Here is a 17,230-nt window from a genome sequence, read left to right as displayed (position 1 = left end):
CTTTTAAAACTACTTAATTAAATACCTTCCATATCTAAAGGATGTTAGTTTATACAGTAGAATTTGAAATCTTTCCTCTGTTGTCACTGTTGTGAAAGCAATGAAACTTTTAATGGTTTATTAACTAGTTAGAATCTTTATTATTGTGGATATCATTATCTTCTCAAAAGGAAGTCAATAGGATTTTGGGGGTTGTGGGTTATTAATATTTATTATTGATTTATCTTCTAGTTAAGCAGTGGCTATTCCTAAACCAGCTGAATACCCAAATCACCACGCAGAGACTAGGATTTATTTAATTAACAATTAATTAACTGGGCAATAGTTATTCCGTCCTAAACCTCCAGGCCCACATAGTTTCCTCCCATTCAGATTTCACCCATTATACTTGCTTTTAGTCATGTCTTAGGTCCGGTTCATCTCTGCTCATGGTTCCAAGTCTTCTATCCCTGCTCTTTGACTCCTCCCACTCACTTTCTTCTCCTACCTTCCGGACCAGGATGTCCCACCCTATTCTCTCCTTTGCACAGCATTGGCTGGTGGTTTTATTGAAAGTACAGAGAATAAATGGTGGCATGTTTACACAAACTTGAGACAGGTGATGCTTAGAATAAGCATCACAAAGCAATGTCTGGATTAAAACCAGATAGTGGGGTAGAGAAATCAGCATTTGAATGAACAAGGGTAAATTGTAAACATTCCACAAGAACATTTACCAACATTTACCCCTTTAAGTATAATAAAAGGCTCCTTTTTTTTCCAATACAATAATTATTATAAAAGTTATGAAAACTCTTAGATAAAATTTACATGTGCAATGTCCAGTCCATGTGTATTTGGCAACTTAGGAGAAAGTATTTGATTATCTATTCTATCTTGACAAGTTTAGAGTTCTGTACCTAAATTAACTTTTATCCTATTGGTATTACCTTTTTATAACTTTTTCTTAAATTCTAAACAACTTAGGCTTAACTGTGGAACTGTAACTGTTTGGTGTTCAACCCCACCAGAGACTTGAGAAGGAATAGAATTAGTTACTTGAGTAAAGTGCATGTTAGCAGCTTCCAAAAAAATAAAAAATTGACAGAGACAGTTTGCTGCTTGAACAGTCACCCATAACTCTCTATAAACTCTCTATTCTGGCTCAGAATATTTGACATACATATGAAGCAGGAACTATTTAGGACTTGCTTACCCTGTCTTGGCAGAGTTCAGCAGTCAACTTGTCCTGTATTTAAGCTTGCCCATTTTTGGTAGAATTCTGTCTGTCATGAAACGAGGGCATTTTTTTGTCTGGGTGGCTCGTTTGCCACATTTGAAGCCATCTCCATATGGAGGTTCTTCGATGCTCATCATCATCTTTGACGTAGGTGGGGTGCTGCCAGGAGATGACCTGTCTCATTGTCAAAGAATCTTTAAAATAATAAAGACATTTTAAAATGCCATATTCTGTAGGTCTCTGAAGTTTTTGAAGACTTACCTGTCTTTATGTAATCGACCTGTCTACAAACTCATATCTATCTGTTAAACCTAGTATGTATACTCCTGTGATAAATTAGACTAGTCTGTGACATGACTATGAGTTGAATAACTAGCAATTAACTTGCATTACCTAAACAGTTGGTAATAACAGTTTAAAAGTATTGAAAGTACCCTTGAATTTGTATCAATATACTAAAATTTACCAATGTATTAAAAATAGACTTATTTTTGCATCAATATGCAAAATCCTATACCAGAGTTAAAATTAACCTTATTTGAAAATAACAAATTAAACCTTAAGTTGAATAGATTCAATAATCTACCTTTTGTCTTATTATTCCTATAAGATAATCCTGTATTCCCCTTTCTTTTCAACCCCTTTTCTCCTTATCTAAGAAAGAAAAATAGAGAAAAGAGAAAGGAAAAGAGAAATCCCTGAGTCTAACCGTGTTTTCTCTCTGAATAAGAATGTTAATAATTTATAACCCAATGACAATAAACATTCATAGCCACAGAAAACAACCAAAAACCTACCCGACCCTCCCTTAAAGGAAATTGGACATTCTCATGAATTTCTTCTAGCTGACATTTTGGGCACACGGAAATCCTGTTAGGGAGCCCAAAGGAAATTGGGGAAAATGGTTAATTAAGCAAACATTAACATTCGTGGTCCAGTCTTTGAATGTTGAGAAATCAGGCTTAATAGAAGTCCTGTTTGGGACAGTCTAAAATGCTGGACCAATCGAGATAAGTAGCTTTCTTTAAAGCTCTCTTGGGATCAGACTTTGATGAGAAACAGCAATTGAAGCAGTTGAGGCAGGAACAAGCAGAATGCTAGAACATGCAAGATGCTGGGACATATACGCCAGTGTCTCAGCATGCTGGAAGGAGCATTTCTGTCAGTTTTGACCCAGCATCTCCAGTGTCCAGACCTTCTGTTTTGCAAACATAGAATTTCTCACAAGTATTATATAGTTCTAAAATTATATGAGATGTTCATGATGAAACTGAACTGTAAACCAATTTTATCTATGCCAATTAAAAAAATGGCATAATAAATTTTGAGGATATTATAGCCAATGATTTATTGGCCATGTATTGTTGGAGTTCTGGCTAGAGACATTTTTTTTTTATGTCTCAGTTTCAGAGTTGTTCGCATGTGAAGGGATCAGCAATATAAGTTACCATTATTATTGAACATATAATCATTATCATGTTGAAATCAAAACAAGGTTGGATAAATCAAAATATCTTTTTTGAGCTCTTGGGCCCTTGTTGTATTAGACCAAGCTGCTACCTATCTCCCGAGAGAAGGCCTCCCTTTAGAGAGACAAACTGGTTGCCTTGAGCACTAAGAAAAGGCATGTTTTAAGTAAACTTTATATAAATTCCTTTTTAATTTAGGGTTTAAGCATACCCTAGGCATCTTGTACCTGTTTAGAGGTTTTGGCGTAGGTTTTTATATATGTTGTAGCTATTTTTGTCTTATCCCTTTTTCTATTCCTAATGGACAGTTATGCCTTTATAGCTAAACTTTATATAAACTCCCTTTTACCTTTAGCATTTAAACATACCCTCGGCATCTTGTAACTTGATTTTTATATTGGTTGTGGCTATTTTTTGGCTTGCCCCTTTTATGACATGGGGTGGATGGTTCAGCCTTTTAAACATATGAATTGTAATATTTGAGTTTCTAGGACTTAAATAGGCTGGACTGTGCTTTGCCACCTGTAAGCCCCCTGTATCTTTTCTGCATCAGGCATGACCCACATCCTCCCTGCCGCCCCCCTCACATTTGAAAGGATAAGCCTGCTTCCAGAGCAGTGTGACACCTTTATCTAGTCAGCATTTAAAAGTTTTTTCATGTGGGAGGCATGCAGTTTGCATGTTTGTCTCCCCGCCTAATTTTGAGTCCTTACATTGACCAACAGAACATATTTCTTAAGCCAAAATGCCCTTCTGTACCGTTTCTGTGGAAGTACCAGTTTTTGAGATTGGCTGGCCTTTTTAGAACAGTGTGACATCATCTCTCCTTAAATAAACCTAAAATTGATGTGAATCTAACCTTTAGGTCAGTAAGGACATAACAGCTCTTATTAAGAAAAAAAAGAACTTACATAGTAACCTTAAGGAAAATTTTGTTATTTTGAATCTTAGACTATTCTCCGCAAGTGGCTAAATAGCAGGAGTTGCCACCCTGGCTTTTATTATGTAAATTAGGCTGATCTGAACTCAGAGATCTGGCTGTTTCTTTTTACTTTGTGTTGGGATTAAAGGCATGTGCCTTCACCAACTTGTTCAAATATTTTTTCCTCAAATCCATATCATTGTAACTCAAAGCCTTTAAATGAAAATCAAGCAAAGAGATAAGAAAACTTTAAGTTTTGGGTCAGTTGTGCCAATTTAGGCTGTAACAAGCAAAGCCCAGTTGGTTATTTTTTGGAATTTAGTTGTTGTTGCAGTGAATCTGCAGACCCTTACCAGAAAGAGCAGTATCTTGCAGTCAGAGAGCTTTGAATTTTAGCTGCTATTAACCTAATTTTTATTAGGAAGAGGGCCTTTTCTATTGTCTGTAACTTAGTATTCCATTCCTTGGCTTTCCCCTCATTTTCTCCTTGAATTTTCTTGGAGAAGCCATGGAGAGGAGCCATCACCATTAAACATATTGCAACCAGATCCATGACTATGGCAACCAAAACAAAGCCAAAAGGCATTAAAACACCCTCTGCCATGGCATTTTTTATTTTAGATGCAGTTTTAGGCCAAACTCTGTCTAGAGGTCTGTCTGCCTCCAGTTCCTTTCTTTCCAGCCATGGCTGCTGTTGTTGCCCTGAGCTGAGCTGAGCTGAGCTGAGACAGCCACAGTATAAGGAAGCCATGTTTGTGTACCCCTCCTGTTAGACTGTAGGCAGCCAGTTTTGTTATGTTAAGTCTCAGGTCTGCCCACAGGAGGCTGTCTTTTGCTCCTGGGCCTGTTTAAGAATCTCTCATAAAGAGTTAGTAATTGACCTGGGAGTTTTTAGGTTTTAAGTTTGGGTTGTATCACTGGGAGCTTATTTCTCCCACCAAATTATGTTAATGTATGATTTAAAGGATGTGGATACTTATTAGTTGGGTGCCATTTGTTGTGGGTTATTAATATTTATTATTGATTTATCTTTTAGTTAAGCACTGGTTATTCCTAAACCAGCTGAATAACCAAATCACCACACAAAGACTAGGATTTATTTAATTAGCCTAGAGCACAGTGCTGGGCAATAGTTATTCCATCCTAAACCTCCAAGTCCACATAGTTTCCTCCCATTCAGATTTCCCACATTATACTTGCTTTTAGTCATATCTTAGGACTGGTTCATCTCTCCTCATGGTTCAAAATCCTCTCCTGCCAATCCCTGCTTTCTGCCAATCCTCTCACTCTCTTCCTTCTCCTCCCCTCTGGAACAGGATGTCCCACCCTATTCTCTCCCTTGCTCAGCACTGGCTGGTTGTTTTATTGAAAATACAGAGAACAAATGGTGGCATGTTTACACAAATTTGAGACAGGTGACAATGCAGTGTGGGATTGAAACCAGAGAGTGGGGGAGAGAAATCAGCATTTGAATGAATAAGGCTAAATTGTATACATTCCACAAGAACATTTACTGATGGGGGGTGGGGATGGGGGTGGGGGGGAGGGAGGGGGCTTGTTTTTGTTGTTTGTTTGTTTGTTTGTTTGTTTTGAGACAGTCTCACTGGGTAGCTCAGGTTGGCTTGGAACTCACTGTGTAGACCAAGCTACCCTCTAACTCATAGAGATCCACCTGTCTCTGTCTCCTGAGTGCTGAGGTCAAAGGCGTGTGCTGCCACACTCTGCTGAAGTTAGTAGTTTTTAGTTGGAGAAAAGATTAGATTTCTGGCCTCTGATTCCTTGAGCGTCTGCACTGTAGACTCTGCAGGACATGAGAGGAAAAGGACTTTGTGCTTTACTGTTCAAACCGTGACTGGGTCAGTGCTCAGGTAGGTTTTGGTCATGGGTGTTTATGGTTGCTGCTTGCAACAGTAGCATTCCATACATCTACAGCACAGTGAACTTGTCACCTGCCTCTGTGTGCTTAGGATTGATTAATCAGGACGCTTTCAAATTACTCAGATCCTCAGATCTGTGCTGGCTAGCTCCCCTTCTCAGGGCTATGTTACGGGATCTGCTGGCATCCTCTTGCCCACAGTCTTAGGCAGAGATACTGTCTCATACTGATTTCAGTTGATGCCAGCTTTAACAATGTCTTTGTTTCTTTGGTGGTATATAAAACAATAATGTCAGCTGGGCACATGGCGCATTCCTGTAATCCCAGCACTCAGGGATGGGTTGTATGGCAGCCTAACAACAGTCCTGCCATCCCAGGACACTGAGGACTTCAGTGAGCTCTCCATGCCAAGCTTCTTGTGGGTGTTCTGACACAATTAGATGATGAAAGGGAGGTGAAGGGGGCAGCCTCACCTCTAGAGGAAGACAGTGCAGCCAGTCCTGATGAGACCTGATAGGCTAGGGTCAGAGGGAAGGGGAGGAGGACTACCCCAGTCAGTACACTAGAGGAGGAGCAAAGGGGGAGAAGAGGGAGGGAAGGTGGTATTGGGAGGAGATGGGAGCACAGCCGAGATACAAATTGAATATATTGTAATAAATGATAATAATAAAAAGGGAGGGGAGAAGATGAAAGGGTCAGATGCAGAACTTAAATCGTCTTCCTGGGCCTTCTTTATATCCAGAGAAGTGGGTGTGTTGGTTTGGCCCTGCTGTCATTTTTATCTCTCTTTTAAAAGGAGTTTTTAGGTGTACAGAGTATGAGGTTTCATCATGGCATCTTCACACAGGTATCTTTCTGTGTTCTCAGTTATTCCCCTCCCCCACTGCACCCCTCACCCCCTGCAATGTGTTCCTTTTCTTTCTTCCAGTTAGCCTCCCTTTCTACTCTTCTTTTCCACAGTCTATTACCCGTTTCCTACTGTTCTTGAGATTGCTTTCTTCCTCTTCTAGTTTCATAATCTATAAACACATGTATAAACACACATATAAATGTAATTTTAAAGTTGGGTTCTGCACCTGAGAAAAAACATGGTCTTTCTTTCTGACTCTGGCTTTTTTTCTCTTTACACAGTACTTTCCAGTGCATCCACTCTCCTGGAAATGTTCTGATTTCATTTTTCTCTAATGATGCATAACTCTCCTGGGGGGAGGGTAGACTTTGAGACAGGGTATTCCTGTGTAGCCCTGGCTGTCCTAGAACTCACTATATAGAGCAGGCTGGCCTTCAACTCAAAGAATAGCTTGCCTCTGCCTCCCAAATGTCTGGCTTGATGGTGTGTGATATTTCATTGTGTGTATGCACCATATATTTTCTTTATATATTCCTCCTGTCTTAGTTAGGTTGACTATTGCTGCGATGAAACACCATGACCAAGGCAATTTAGGTTTAATTGGGGGCTTGCTTACGGTTTCAGAGGGTGAGTCCATGGCCATCATGATGAGTATGGCAGCAGGAAGGACAGAATGACACTGGAGCAGTAGCTGGGAGCTCACATCTGATCCACAAGTTGCAAGCAGAGAGAGTAAGGCTGGGTCTGGCATAGGCTTTTGAAACCTCAAAACCCACCTCCTGTTATTCACTTTCCCCAACAAGGCCACACCTGCTCCAATAAGCCACACGTCCTAATCCTTCTCAAACTGGGACCCAAACATTCAAACATAAGAGCCTATGGGGGAAACCATCACATATCCACTGATGAATATTAGAGTGGTTCAATTTCCTGGCTATGGTAAATAGTACAATAATAATAATAAATATGGGTGTCAGGTTTGTTTATTGGGGTATGTTGGCTTAGACTTTTCTGGGTAAACAGCTAAGAATGGGATAACTTAGTCAAATATCCTAGAGAAATTAAAGCTCCATTCTTGCCTCTACTAAGAATAAAGTAAGCTGGCCAACCTATTTGTAAAGTCAAAACCCAGGGGCTAGCAAGAGAGAGCAGAAGGTAGAAGGAGCTTGCCACCCAGCCTGATTTCTTAAGTTTGATCCCCAGGACCTATCTGTTGGAAAGAGAGAGCCAGCATCTACAATTATTGTCCTCTGACCTTCACACACATGCCATGACACACGCCCACACATATTAACACATGCAAAAGAAAGAGGAAAAAAGCAGAACTCAAGATAGCTAACAATACTATGGTTTTTTAGATGTCTGTCTTCTTTGAAGGGGCAAAGCCACCATAATTTTATCTCTGTATTTTTCCATGTAAACTAGAAGTTGAATTTTTGCTTTTTGAAGTTTGCAAAAGAGACACACTGAAATATTTTTTTTCTTATTCTTGTTTTTTTTTGTTTTGTTTTGTTTTTTGTTTTTTTGTTTTTTTTTTTTTTTTTTTTTTTGAGACAGGCTTTTTCTGTGTAGCCTTGGCTGTCCTGGAACTTGCTTTGTAGACCAGCTGGCCTCAAACTCAGAGATCCTGGGGTTAGGGATTTAGCTCAGTGGTAAAGTGCTGGCCTAGCAAGTGCAAGGCCCTGGGTCCGTCCTCAGCTCTGGAGAAAACGAAACAAAACTCAGAGCTCCTCCTGCCTCTGCTGCCCAGGTACCAGGATTCAAGGCCTGCGCTGCCACCACCTGTCTGACACTGATTCTTAACAACCCTGAAAAGGGATTTGGATTGTTTTTTTCACAACATAGACGTGCTTCTCTGTGGATGGAGTGCTGTATGTGGAATGCCTTGTCCGCATGGGCTGTTTATTGGCATGAGCTTTGAAATGTAAAAAGAGGCTGTTTTGTAACCGTGGGGTTAATATTAGTGCTGGAACCTAACTGCAGAGCTCGCGCTTGACGAGTGCACGCATCTATTTACAAACTCCAAAAGCCATTGAAGGCCGATTTCCTTAAATGGTTTTACGTCACCATCTCACCAGGAGCCAAAAGCATTTTTGTAAGTGATTCTCTTACATGCTCTGTGTTGGAACTCTGAGAAGAGTCTACGAATTGTTACGCAATAATAAATGTCGTGCGGGAATAGTTTTTCGCGAGCAATAAAAATTATGCTTTTCCAAAGACGAGCCAACATTCCAAGTATTTAAGTCTATTTGTTAGGCATATTGTAATTTTCTTTGAAACGTTAGTGTGCATGTGTGTGTTCCATGAACCTTTATAAAATGTTGAAGTGCGCTGTGACTGATGAGCTATCTCACTGTCTCCTTTAACGGTTAGAAAAGAAGCCTCTTCAAAGAAGAATGAAAATAAAGTCTCTTTTAAAAATAGCAAAACCAGACCATCTTCCAGGAGTATTGAAAGTAAAGATCACTTCAATCAGCACCTTGACCTGTGGTCATCTTCCTTCCTGAAAGAAAGTACAGGTAACAGCGAGCTTTTGTCTTGCTCAACTGAGTAATTGTGCCTTCTGTTTTAGCCCACTGTCCATGACCTTTGGACTTGAGTTGACAACACTGTAGCTCTAGGCAGGTCAAAGGAAGCAGTACTTTCAAACTCATATCCTGGGTTATGCAATATACAGCCAGAAAAGACATCTGTGGATATCCGTTATATAAGATGATCACTGGAGGGTGTTAAATCCTCAAATGGATTAAAATACTGTGAAAACTTAACAAGCCAGAGTGCCAGGTACCAATTTAAAAACTGGATACAGTTGTCAAAGCAGGCACTGTCCTTTCTCTTGGGAAGTTCCCATTTTAGAGATTTGGCCAGTTCTTTAAAAAAAAGTGTTTGTCAGTAGAATAGATACAGAAGATATGGTTTACTTACAAAAAGGAACACTGTTTGGATGCTAATAATAACCAAATTCCTGTCATTTACAACACAGATGGAACTGGAGATCTTTGTATTAAATGAAACAAGGCCTGCAGGCAGAGAGAGTCAATGCCAAAGAGCTCTCAGCAAAAGGTCTCTCATCAATGGGGCCATAGTTAGGACTGGAGAAGAAGTAATCAGAGACTGGGCAAAGAAGGGAGAAAGGAGAACTGAGCAAAAACAAACAAAAACACAGTTCATTCCAAGTTAGAGATAAGAGTTAGAAGGCTGATGTGTTGCTAAACAGTAGGATGAGTAGACAAGGAAAATCTGCTGTTCCAAAAAATTAGACTGCTGGAGTTTGTTTTCTCCATAAGGAAGTGACACATTTGACGAGATATGTTAAACCTGATTTAAACATTACAAAATGTATGCATGCATCAAAGCATTACATGGTACTCTGTGCATGCACGCTTTTTTTTTTTTTTTCAAGACAGGGTTTTTCTGTGTAGCCCTGGTTGTCATGGAACTCACTCTGTAGACCAGGCTGGCCTTAAACTCATAAATCTGCCTGCCTCTGCCTCCAGGCGGGCTAGGATTAAAGGTGTGCACCACCACCACACTTGCCTGAATACATGCAGCTTTTATCAGTCACTTTTAAAACATGAAACTTTCAAACAGCGATATAAAACACCAACTTGAAGGTTGTTCTGAGGCTGTGAGAGGGGCTACAGTGAAATAAACAGCACCCAAGAGAGAAGAATACTTTGGATCCAGACATTAGGAAACAGCCTCACAACACCAAGTGTCTGTGAGTTGAGACCATCCTTGTGATGTCGCAGGATGTTCTTAATCGCCTATTATGACCTTGCTCTGATGACATCAGTATGGTGAGGTGCAAAGACCAGGTGCCCTCTGGAGGGTCTGAGGGTGTGGCTCCATGGAGACTCTGGATAAGACAAAAGCAGGTAAATGGGTCCTGAAGATCCAGCGTCGTTTTTTCAGGCTGGCACGTTTGGCTTGGAATCGCTTTTATCTTTTATCTTTTTTTCCTGCTCTGTTTTTTTCCCAGCCTGTCTTCTCTGGTGCTCTCTCATGAATGTCTTCGTTTTCTCTTCTGTATATGTGTTTTTACCTTTAGAGTATGGCCATGACCCCATCAAAGAAGAAACTTTGTAGACCCTCAGAATCCCCTGAGAAGGGGCTGGGTCTCCCTAATGAGTTCAGTCTGAAAGCATGAAAGACTCCACAAAGCCAAAGGCTCACCCCACAGTGCTTCCGAGAGAGCACATTAGAAGAAAGCAAGTAAACAGTATTTCAAGCTGCCCCAATAGTACATTTTAATGTATTTTAGGAAAGAATAGTATAGAATGCCATTAAAAGTTTCAACTCTACCCAAACTGACTCCCAGAACAAGTGGGTTGCCTTATCAACTTGAATCTGGGGTTGCTTCACCTCTTTGTCCCCAGTTTTCTTCATCAGTAGATGGGAATAGAAACTGCCCAGCTAGAGAGATAGACACTTAGCAGTTTAGAAGCACTGGCTGTTCTTCAGAGGCCTCTGGTTCATTTCCAGCACCCACCCAGCCAGCAGTTCACAACTGTCTGTAACTACAGTTCCAGGGGATCCGACACCCTTACACAGAGATGAATGCAGACCATAAAATTAAATTACATTAGAGTATTTTAAAAAAGAAACCTGTCTTGAAGGACCAATACATAATAAATAGACAAACAGACCGACAGATAGATAGATAGATAGATAGATAGATAGATAGATAGATAGATAGATAGATAGATGGATGAGACAGCCGTCCCATTGGAATATTGTTAGAGGTAAATGAACCAATATGCATAAGGATGGAAGGAGTAATGATTTTTGTGTGCTGATTGTTTTTATTAATAGATCAGTTTCATGGGTGCTAATAGTACCTGGTTTAATTTAACATCTCAACTTTCCATGATTTATTGGCTGTGTGTGTTCTGTTTAAGGTGAAGCAGGCAAGGATTTGGTCCTTGTAAAGCAGCAGAAAAATAGTGAGTATTGCCTTGAGGACCTCGAGAAGCTGTCAGAGTCGACAGATGGTGATGGAGAGGATGATTCCAATGATGACGATGATGGGGCCCCTGTTAGAAAGGAGACTCGTGCCCCATTGGAGTTAATGGCTGAAGTAAGTTTTTTGCATTTGTATTATTATAATTTAAGGCATACACAAATACTGAAATAATTAAACAGGATACCATCCTATTATGTAGATAAAATGAATAAGTATATATTAATTATTTTAAAATTAGCCAATTTTTTTGAGACAATCTTTTCCCTAAACCTGGGGCTTGAGTTTTCTTGGCTTTAGCTGCAAGCCCTCAAGCCCCAGAGTTCCTGCCTCCATCTCACTTTGCTCACACCCAGAGCTGGGGTTTCAGGTATGGACAGAACTCATGGCTTGTTTTGCAAGTGCCTGGATCATAACTCTGGTCCTTACGACTGGGAAGCCAGCACTCTTAGCCACTGAGCCCTCTGCCCAGCCCCTGAGAACTTACATATAAATATTTCAGTGGCTATTAAAAGTACTCCCTAAATATGAACATCAAAAACTGGAAAATTCCAAACAAAAAGAGAACTAAAGAAGCAAGTTAAAATTTGGATTAAAAGAAACAAGTTACTAGATCAAGCGCTGGATATTTGAAAATGTTCAGATAAGCCAATGTGTATCATAATTAAAATGAAAGTAGAAAATCCTAGGCCCAGTAGTTTCATCAACCTTGGCAACAAGCACCCTTACAGGCTGAGCCAAATCACTAGCTGGTGTGTGTGTGTGAACTGAGAAAAATGTTAAAAGAACTACTTCTTAACCACTGAGCCATCTCTCCAGGTCCCAAGAACTTCTTCTTAAATTGGTAAATGGTTCTTTGTCCCATGTCTGGGAGTAAGAGAGAGGAGGTTTTTGTTCCTCAGGGGACGTGGCTCTGGTAGACTAGATCTCTGTCCTTGTACGTGGTTCAAAAGGCCTTCTCACATAAACAAGGACCGACCTCAAACAGTAGGGTGTTTAGTTTTATTGGAAGCAATATAAAGAGCTAACAATTCAACATGGTTCTAGCAAAAGTATACCCTAACTAAGTAAAAACTTGAAGAGACGGCTCGGTTCTGGGGATGCCAGCTCGATGGTAGAACGCATGCTCAGGGCGCGCGAGGCCTCTGAGTCAGCCCCTGCTCCCAACTCCCAGCAAAGAAAGACTGTTTAGTTCCACAGGGAGAAAGTGATCACAGTTTTTTTTAAGCTTCTGAATAATCTTAATGCATGTGCACATCAGTGTTATTATATGTGCTTATTTTCAAACTATCTGAAAGAAGTTGTTGATTAATTGGCTAGAAGCATTGGCTGCTCTTGGAGAGGACTTGGCTTTGATTTCCAGCACCCACAGGGCTGCTCACATCCATCTGTAACCCCAGTTCTAGGGTGATGCCTTCTCCTGACCTCCATGGGCAGCAGGCACACATGTGGCACACACATATATATGCAGGCAAAACACTCGTGCACATAAAATAAAATAAAATACTTGCAAGGATAGATATGAAAATGTTAAGAAAATAATTACATCTTTAGATGATAAAATTAGAAGCATTTTCAGGTAGGGATAGAATGTATTTATTTAGCTTATAAAATTACTATATTGCAAACGTGTACTGTTTTTTTTTAACCAGCAAAAGCAATAAACCATCAGCAGTGCTGGTACACGCTGAGTTACATAGCATCAGAACGATGTTCTTGTGTCTGCTTCTTTAAGGTTTGCTTATTGTTTGTGTTTGTGTGTGCTTTCATGTGTTCATGTGACCCACACACATGCAAATGTCCTCAGGTCAGAAAAGGGCATCGGCTCCCCAGGAACTGGAGTTACAGATGGTCCTGGACCACCATCTGGATGGTAGGAAGAGAACCTGGGTCTTCTCAAGAGCAACACGTGCGCTTAACTGCTGGAGCCACCTCTCCAGGCCCCACAATTTGTTTTAAACCAGTTACTGTCATGTCAGTGTGGGCTCCGTTGGCAGAGGAGAACTGACCCTGAAGCAAGCAAATATGTAAACGATGAGACCAATGTGATGCCAGTTGAATCAGCCTCTTCATTCTCAGGCTGCTGAGTAATGTATAGACCTTGTGGCCAGACAGCAAGGCCAGGCTTTCTCCGTCAGACATCTTCAGATAATGAACTTAGGCTGGAGAGATGGCTCAGGGTTAAGAGCATTTCCTGCTCTTCCAGAGGACCAGAGTTCGGTTCCTAGTGCCCATGCCACGCAGCTCATAGCTTCCTGTAACTCCAGCCTCCGGGAATTGGATGCCTTCTTCTGACCTCTGCAGGAACCTACATACACAAGGCCTGCATATACGAGAATGATTAGTTGACTGAATACAGTCTCACTCTGGAGAAATGTATAAATGTTAAAGCAGGATAAGTGCTGGTGCACACCTTTAATCCCAACACTCAGGAGTGTGCGTTCAAGGCCGGCCTAGTCTGCAGAGTTCCAGAACAGGCAAGGCACAGAGAAACCCTGCCATGAAGGAAAAAAAAAAGACCACCAGCAACAAAAGGCAGAATAATTAGTCATTAATCAATGTTTTTAAGGAGTTTATTTCAATTCTCTCTTGAAACCACTTATCTGAAGAATTTGTTTTCCAGTTCCTGAGAGCAGAAATGGGCCGAGACTACCAGCTAGCACAAAAATTATGTCAAATGAGTAAGTACAAAACATGTACCTTCTCTAGCCATTCCTTTGTTTCTGGAACAGCTCTCATAATACGAAGGTGGCTTGACTGTCCCAGTCTAGTGAATTCTCTACTCTTGTCTCTGGGATCCTTAAGAATGAACGAGTTGTTAATATGTCAGCTCACTGGGACTCCTAGAGTACCTCTCTGTGTAGAAGATCAGTGTAGACAGACTGACTGCTATCCTGGAAAACAGAACCTTCCTAACGTAGGAGGCAGTGAGTCGCTTTATGCTGCCAGTGTCAGAGAAGAGTCAGATGCCACGGGAGTCTACGCTAACTGAACATGTGTTCATTCCACAAATGTTCAACCCTGCCTGTGTGCCAGGCACTGTGTGAGACCCTGGATAATGAGCAGTCAGCCAAAACCAATCCCACAGAGAGGTCTAGTGTTGGACAGACAATAAACTGGTAAGTACACGGTATGTGACTGAACGGTAGGCCCAAGAGGAAAATAAGCAAGAGGAAGAGAGGGCACTAGAAGGTCACTTTCCATAGGATGGCCTGGAAGCCTTCGCTCAGAGCTTGAGGGCAGAACTGAAAGGTAGGAAGCCAGTCTGTGGGTATCTGGGGGAGTACGGTACAGAGCAGGATAAACTACAGGTGTGCTGGGAAGGGAGGGGCCTGAAGGCAGCACCAGAAACCAGCGCAGAGCAGACTGGGCAAGACGCAGATGCTGGGCTCTAAGGTGAGGGAAGGGACACGGGCCCAGGGCCCAGTGGGCTGCATAAACCTTTCCCCAGCTAAGGGACCTTGTTTTGCACTTGTGGTAGGTGGAAAACACCGGAAGCTTTTGATCAGAAGAAAAATAGGGCCTACCTTATTTTTTTATCTGCTGTTTGGTGGTGGGAATTACTCAAAATGGTTGTGGCTTTCTTTGGGTTTAAGTAACGGCCGTTTGCTGACTTTGTTAAATCTGCACTTGATACTTTCATCAAAGTCACGTTTTTCATTACCTTTTCACATACAACTCATGCCGTAATCACTATCCTTTTCCTGGGTCACAGTTACAGACAAAAACAAAAACAAAAACTTTTAAAATAGTGCCTAATATGTATCTTTCACTCAGCTCTGAGTTTTAAATTTTAGTTGTGGAGGTTGGAGAGATGGCCCAGTGGTTAAGAGCACTAGCTACTCTTTCTGAGGACCTAGGTTCAGTTCCCAGCACCCACATGGCAGCTCACAACTGTCTGTAACTCCAGCTCCAGGGGGTCTTATACCTTCACAGACATACATGCAGGCAAGACACCAGCGCACAGAAAATAAAAACAACTCCTTCCATTTTAGTTCCGTGCTTTGTTTGGGGCATTTCCTATGATCTGTTTTTGAGGTTATGCACCCTCCTTCCCCGTGTCCAGTCTGTTGCTAAAACTGCCGGGGAGTGACAGTCAGAGATTCTGTTTTCCAGTTTTGGAACATTTCTTTAATGATTTTGAACGTTCCCAGCTCTCAGCTGTATTCCCAACCACTCAACCGTTGGCTCCCCTTCTCTTGTCTTCTGAGACATGACCTCTCTATGTAGTCCTGCCTGTCTAGAAACTCACTATATAGACCAGGCTGGCCATGTAGATAAGGCTGGCCCCACCTTAGCTTCTAATATGCCCGTCAAGGTTATTTTAAAAGAGAAAAATGACAGCTTTATTTTTCACTGGTAACAAGACCCAAAATGGTGAGTGCGCTGGACTTCAGGGAAGAGAATACACAGCCCAGGGCTCAGTGTCCCCACTGTGGCACAGCACCTCTTTCTTCCTGCTTGAAATGGGTTTCTAGAACCTCTTAGCACTTCCTTGTTTACATTAGAGGTAGTTTGTCTTTCTAATCCTTTTATAAGTACCTTTGAGTCTTTCAAGTAAAATATTTGGTGCCCCACAAGTAATTTCCAATCAGAAGGAATCTTCAGAGAATAGACTGCCCAATCTGTCCAGTCTTTTTTTTTTAAATTTATTTATTTATTTAATTTATTACAGTTTATTCACTTTGTATCCCAGCTGCAGCCCCCTCCCTCGTCCTCTCCCACTTCCACCCTTTCTCCTGTTTTTCCTCCCATGCTATTTCCCTAGTCCCTGGAGGACCTCCTCCCCTTCTATCTGACCCTACCCTATTAGGTCTCATCAGGACTGGCTGCATTGTCCTCCTCTGTGGCCTGGCAAGGCTGCTCCCCTTAGGGGGAGAGGGGGTGATCAAAGAGCCAGCCACTGAGTTCATGTCAGAGACAGTCCCTGTTCCCCTTACAGGGAACCCACTTGGAGACTGAGCTTCCATGGGCTACATCTGAGCAGTGGTTCTAGGTTATCTCCATGTATGGTCCTTGGTTGGAGTATCAGCCTCAGAAAAGACCCCTGTGTCCACATTTTTGGTTCTGTTGCTCTCCTTGTGGAGCTCCTGTCCCCTCCAGGTCCTTCTATCTCCCCCTTCTTTTATAAGATTCCCTGCTCTCTGCAGTTTGGCTTTGAGTCTCAGCATCTGCTTTGATACCCTGCAGGGTAGAGTCTTTCAGGGGCCCTCTGTGGTAGGCTCCTGGCCTGTTCCCTGTTTTCTCCCTCTTCCGATGTCCATCTTTTAAACAGCATGCTTGGAGTCAGCCTTGTACATGCTATTTCTCCCCACGGCTTAGCGAGCCTCACCCCAGATCCTCAGCTCTCAGATTTTGTAAAGAAAGAAGCAGAAGGAGGTAGACACAGGAGGGTGGGACTCCAAGCCTTTTTGCTCCAGTGCTCTCCTTCTCCCCAAAGGGGAGAATAGAAGAGTGGGTGGTCTATTCTGTTCACTCTCAACTCTGTGGATTTCTTATGGAGCCCAACTTGGGGAAATTTATACATACATACATACATACATACATAAGTACATAGATACATACATACATACACATATATACGGACACCCACATATATAAATACACACACACACACACACACACACGCACACATTACATATATTCTGTAGCCACCAATCTTTTCAGAAAGCCCAGCAGAGGCCTGCAGACTCAGCACTGGTCTCACATCCACCAGGCAGTTCTGACCAGCAGCCGTGCAGTGCGTGCTGCGCTTTGGCCTGCTGTGCCCTGTGGACATCACTAAACGCTAGGTCAGTGGGGCTGAAAAGTTTTATTGCCTCATGGAGTTATAGCCTCAGGAAATGCCCCCCTCTTTCTTCCAAGACTTACACCTTGATCACATATTCCGCCCCCAACATTATGAGGGAAAGAGAGCAGGGAAAGAGGGCC

At 41.8% G+C, this 17,230-nt stretch overlaps 1 protein-coding gene across 1 annotated transcript in view; it reads left to right on the top strand.

Moving 5' to 3' along the window:
- Nucleotides 1–17,230, top strand: part of Erich2 (glutamate rich 2) — a 32,523-nt gene that overhangs the window by 11,871 nt on the left and 3,422 nt on the right. The window contains exons 8-10 of the mRNA XM_060390536.1: nucleotides 8,710–8,855; nucleotides 11,238–11,416; nucleotides 13,923–13,980. Coding sequence (XP_060246519.1) covers nucleotides 8,710–8,855; nucleotides 11,238–11,416; nucleotides 13,923–13,980 — 383 coding nt within the window. The remainder of the gene's footprint in view (nucleotides 1–8,709; nucleotides 8,856–11,237; nucleotides 11,417–13,922; nucleotides 13,981–17,230) is intronic.

The sequence above is a fragment of the Meriones unguiculatus genome, chromosome 8 (genome assembly GCF_030254825.1).
Source record: "Meriones unguiculatus strain TT.TT164.6M chromosome 8, Bangor_MerUng_6.1, whole genome shotgun sequence".
Lineage (NCBI taxonomy): Eukaryota > Metazoa > Chordata > Mammalia > Rodentia > Muridae > Meriones > Meriones unguiculatus.
The sequence above is the reverse complement of the archived record's forward strand: the minus strand, read 5'-3'. Positions and strand labels throughout refer to the sequence as shown.